At 41.5% G+C, this 5,506-nt stretch overlaps 1 protein-coding gene across 1 annotated transcript in view; it reads right to left on the bottom strand.

The window, feature by feature from the left end:
• Nucleotides 1–5,506, bottom strand: part of LOC115276523 (uncharacterized protein C10orf88 homolog) — a 16,228-nt gene that overhangs the window by 2,431 nt on the left and 8,291 nt on the right. Inside the window, exon 5 of the mRNA XM_029920562.1 lies at nucleotides 5,316–5,503. Within this exon, the coding sequence (XP_029776422.1) occupies nucleotides 5,316–5,503 (188 nt within the window). The remainder of the gene's footprint in view (nucleotides 1–5,315; nucleotides 5,504–5,506) is intronic.

Below are 5,506 nucleotides of genomic sequence, written 5' to 3'. Positions count from 1 at the left end.
CAATGTCACTGCTCTGAAATCAACACAAGTTGTGGTTGTGGCTTCTGTTTCTTAGACTCTCCTAAGGTTTAGGGTAAGTTTAGGGTATAAATAAATATTTTTTCAGAGACTAACTCCGCTTGCTCCTGGTACCTCTATGGTCTTACTAGCTATTGACGATACATGCTATAATGCAACATACGGGAGAAGGCGACCAAAAACTATTGACGATTTTTTTGAATTTAAAATACCACTCTTATAAAAAATTTTTTAGAAAGTATAGTTTTTCCTAAAAATTGTTATGTCACTATAGAACAGGTTTATTATTTTCAAACAAATGAATTTTTTATATATTCTTTTCATTTTTATGTTTTTTTTAAATTTATTTTTGAGAGACAGAGACAGCATGAGCAGGGCAGGGTCAGAGAGAAAGGGAGACACAGAATCCGAAGACAAGCTCCAGGCTCTGAGCTGTCAGCACAGAGCTCGACGCGGGGCTCGAACCCACAAACCGTGAGATCATGACCTGAGCCAAAGCCGGACGCTTAACCTAAGACTGAGCCCCCCAGGTGCCTCTATAGGAGGGGTTTTTTTAAACCATGTTTTTTTTTTTTTTCTTTCAAATAACTACAGATTTCACAGGAAGTTGTAAAGACACAGTGCCCTTCGCCCACCGCTTCCGATGGTTCCAGGTCACCTAACGGTGGCAGAATCCAGAACCAGAAACCCGATGCTGGCACAGTGCGTGTGTACGCCGTTCTATCGCACATGCACACATTCTCGTGAACGCCAGCACGGTCGAGATGCACAACTACTCCTTAACCAGTGATCACCGCCCTGCTGCCCCTATTGTCACATCCACTCCCCGCGGCCCCTCCATTGTGAACACCTGACGACCACCAGTGTGGTCTCCACCTCTACTGTCTTATTTTGGAAACGCCGTGCGGATGTAACCCCACAGCGTGTGGCCTCTTGAGAGTCTCGTCCCTACGCGTAATGTCCTCAGGAGCCGCCTGAGCTGTTACGTGTGTTGATGATTTGTTCCTTTTTACTGACTAGCAGCCTGTGATCTGGATATGTTACAGTTTAACCGTTTATCTATTTTAAGACATTTTGCTTGTTCCCAGTTTTTGGCTATTACCTAGAAATAAAGCTTCCACGAACTGTGTGTAAGTTCCTGTGTGGACCTAAGTTTCCATTTCTCTGGGGAAAATGCTCAGGAGTAGGACTGCTGGATCACAGAGCAAGCTTCATTTTCAAAAAGCTGCCAAAGTATTTTTTAGGGGCACCTTGGTGGCTCAGTTAATTGAGCATCCGACTTTGGCTCAGGTCATAATCTCACGGTTCGTGGGTTTGAGCCCCGCATTGAGCTCTGTACTGACAGCTCAGAGCCTGGAGCCTGTCTTTGGATTCTGTATCTCCGTCCCTCTCTGACCCTCCCCTGCTCACGATGTGTCTCTCTTTCTCTCAAAAATAAAGAAAACATTTAAAAAAATTAAAAAATAAACTGCCGAAGTATTTTTTACAGTGGCTGTGCATTTACACCCTGCCTCAGGAATGTAGAAGATCCAGTTTCTCCACATCCTCATGTGCATTTGGTATTGTTGCCACTTATTGTGTTTATTTTAGCTTTGGAGGAACTGCAGTGGCGTCCTGCTGTGGTTCTAACATTCATTTTCCTAGCAGCCACAATGTCAATCATGATCAGCTTTTCACCTGCCATTTGACATGTGTATCCTTCCTAGGAAAATGGCTCTATGTCTGTTGCCCAACTTCTGATTGAATTCTTCTAATATGAGTTTTGACAGACAGCTATTAAATAGAAGTCATTTGCTAAACTTGTAATTTGCATTTTCTCTGTCTGTAATTTGTGTTTTATCTATTTATCTGGATCTCTTATGGGCAGAATTTTAAATTTTTGATGGGATTCAAGAGATCAAAGTTTCCGTGACTGTGATCTTGGTGTCACCTAAGGAGCCTTTTCCTGATCTTAGGTCCCCAAGCTTTTCTCTTATATATTAAAAAAGTTTTATGGCTTTATGTTTTACTTCTATGTCCATGATAATTTTTGTATAAGGTGTTTAGGAGATGGCTCACTTTTTGCCCTTTGGGTATCCCATTGCTCCAGGACCATGTGAAAAAAAGAAAACCCAAAACTACCCTTTCTCCACTGAATGGCTGTTGCACCTTTGTCAAAAACCAGTCCGCCATACTTGTTTAGTGCTACTTCTGTGTGTTCTATTCATCTTTATTTGAGAGAGAGAGCAGGGGAGAGGGGCAGATGGGGCAGGGGGGAGAGAGAGAGAGAGAGAGAGAGAGAGAGAGAGAGAGAGAAACAGAAAGACAGACAGGCAGGCAGACAGAGAGAATCTCAAGCAGGCTCCATGCTCAGTGCATCCTGACACAGGGCTCAATCCCACGAATGGTGAGATCATGACCTAAGCCAATATTAAAAGTTGGATGGACACTCAACTGACTGAGCTGCCCAGGTGCCCCATATTTCCACAGTTTAGAATAATCTTGTAGACATTTGCAAAAATGTTAATTTTGAATGGAATCCCATTAAGCCTACAGATCAATTTGAGTCTTCAAATTCATGAACATGTTTGTCTCCATTGATTTTGGTATTCTCTTTCATCAGTATCTTATAATTTTCAACCTACAGATCCTATACGTTTTATTAGATTTTTATGTTTTTGTAATTCGTTTTTATAGATTTGTATATTTTACATGTATATTCATGTATTTTTATGTATCTCATTTTCTCTGGAGCAACTTAATTTTGTCTGAGCATACTGGCTTCATAAAATGAGCTGAGAGGTCTTCCCTTCTCTTCTTTTTCAGAAAGTGTTTAACTTGGGTTCTGTAAAGGTTTGGTAGAATCCTCCAGTGGAACTACTTGGGCCTAGATATTTCTTTTATGCAAGCTTTGAAACTGTGAATTCAGAACCTTTAGTGTTACAGGACTGTTCTGTTTACTTCATCTTCGTTGAGTTTGGTAGTGTGTGTTTTTTGGAGGAATTAATCCATTTCTTCCAAACTGGTAAAGTTATGAACATAAAGTTACTTGCAATATTCCTTTTTAAAAAGTTTATTTATTTTGAGAGAGAGGGAGAGAGAGAGTCCTAATTGTGGTGCTGGATCTCATAAACTGTGAGATCACGACCAGAGCCCAGACCAAGAGTTAGATGTTCAACAGACTGAATCACCCAGATGCCCTGTTCCCTTCTGAAATGGGCTTAGAATGTGTAGTGGCCTCTCCAGTTACATCCTTTATCTGGGTGAGTTATGTCTTCTCTCTGGTTATCTCTGCCTCTACTGCTAGCCAGTCTTACTATAAGGTTGTCAATTTCATTGAATTTCTTCAGGGATTTTCTTTACTGTTTTCAATTTCATTGATTTCCACTCTTGTCCTTACCTTCTTTCGGTTTGCTTTAGGTTTAGATTGCTAGGCTTCTAAATTACAAATTCAACTTCTTTAATGGTTGTGTAGGACTATTCTGATTATTTAATGTTTGTTGAGCTGTAGTTTTGTGTTATCGAGACCTCTCCTCTTTTCCAGTGTAAGCATTAGGGCCATTAATATCCTACTCAACACTTCTTTAGTAGCTGCCTTCCACAGTTTGATCCGCTGTGTTTTCATCCATTTCTAAGTATTTTTAAAATTTCTACTGGGATTTCCTTTTTGAGCCATAGAATATGCAGAAATGTGTTCTTGAATTTCCAGGTGTTTGGAACATTTTTGCTGTTGTCATCTTTGTTATTGATTTCTAGTTGGTTTCATTTATGGTCACAGAATATACTTTGTGTGATTTCAATGATTTTAAAATTGGTTAGGCTTACTTTATAACTCAAGAAATAATCTTTGTGATTTTCCCATTGGTACTTGGAAAGAATGTGTATTCTGCTACTGCTGGCGGAGTCTTGTGCCTCAGTCAGTTAGATCTTGTTGGCTGGTGTGGAATTGTTTAGTTCCAAATTATTCCAGCTGTCTCACTGTCAGATGAAAACTCTAAGTTAAGGGGTAAAGTGGGTAAGCCAAAACTATGATCTGAGTCCTGAATCCTGAATGACAAACTACATTTATGTAAAAGATAGGGAACATTTTTTGTTTTTACTTTTTTTTCAATGTTTATTTTTGAGAGAGAGCGTGATGGTGGAGGGGCAGAGAGAGAGGGAGACACAGAATCTGAAGCAGGCTAGCTCTGAGCTGTCAACACAGAGCTTGACCCCATGGGCAGCAAGATCATGACCTGAGCCGAAGTCAGACGCTTAACCAACTGAGCCCCCACGTACCCCAGGAACATACTAAATCCTTAACCATCACTTAATCAAACATGTGCTGCTAGAACATGACATTATAAGATCAGGGGATAAGAACCTGTATACTATAAATAATTATTATCCTAATATAGTTTTGATTATTCCCAAATTAGCTCAGGCCAAACATGATCTACAAAGAAAATCTGTTATAATGACAAGCTTAACATACCTAAAGAACACTACAGACATAAATAAATAAAAACAATGGAAAGCTTACGAGTTCACAACCCCTTTGTACTCATGCAAATAACTTTCTATTCCAACCTCTCTATCTGATGGTTATAAGCCTTCCACAAAATCCCTGAGAAGTGCTCAAAACCTCTACATTTCGTCACTTCTTTCAAACCAACCAATTCTAGTTTATATAATAGTTATAAGTGTGTTAATGGTAAAATGTGAAAGCTCCTAAAATTCTCTTTGGAAACACATTTTTAGGCAGTACACACAGAGAAAGTCTGTTTCCCTTCAGTTGACTCTCACACCTTGTCGGGCGCCAAGTTCAGTCTGCCTCAGGCAAGGATTATCACTCCGTTGAGTGAGCCAGTAAACAAGATTTGCATCTGGAGGCTGCAGATTGCCATTTCCTGGTCAAAATAACTTTGGTGACTGTCTTGCTGAGCTAGACGTGAGTGGCCAAGGCACACAAAAGATCAAAACCGTATTCAGTGTTAGTTCTCCATCCCCCAAGATTGCTGAGGCAAAGTCGGGGCGCTTCTTTGATATGCATCCGACTCCGTAGCCTGCCTAGGTCAGCTTGCCTTGTCTTCCCCCCCTGAGGACTATATAAAGAACAGTTCTTTGAATAAACGCTCTCTTTCACCTGATTGGAGAACCGTGAGTTCTGTCTTTACTCTCTGCGTCTCCCTCTCCTGCCCCGTTTCTCTCCCTCCCTCAGGAGAAGGACCCGGGACGATTCTCCGCCAGGTACCGCCGATCCCTGGGGACGAGCGCCCGGCCAGCAGGTTACGACGACACCTAATCTAAACCACATCTGTCTCAAAATGCATACTCACGCAGCACCGGGGACGCCTCCGCCAGCCTTCGCGATGTCTTCCTGCCAGTTAGTGCTACGTGCCACGCGGAGACGGCTAACTCGACTACATAAACTCTGCAGAAAAGGCAGCAACTCAGAGTTAGGTAGATCGCAGCCGTCACTTGCTTTCTTGGGTAGCAGAGAAGAAACTGCACGGTTGAGGTCAGTCTC

Source organism: Suricata suricatta, chromosome 2 (genome assembly GCF_006229205.1).
Source record: "Suricata suricatta isolate VVHF042 chromosome 2, meerkat_22Aug2017_6uvM2_HiC, whole genome shotgun sequence".
In the NCBI taxonomy this organism is placed as follows: Eukaryota; Metazoa; Chordata; class Mammalia; order Carnivora; family Herpestidae; genus Suricata; species Suricata suricatta.
This window is presented reverse-complemented; position numbering and strand designations above follow the sequence as displayed.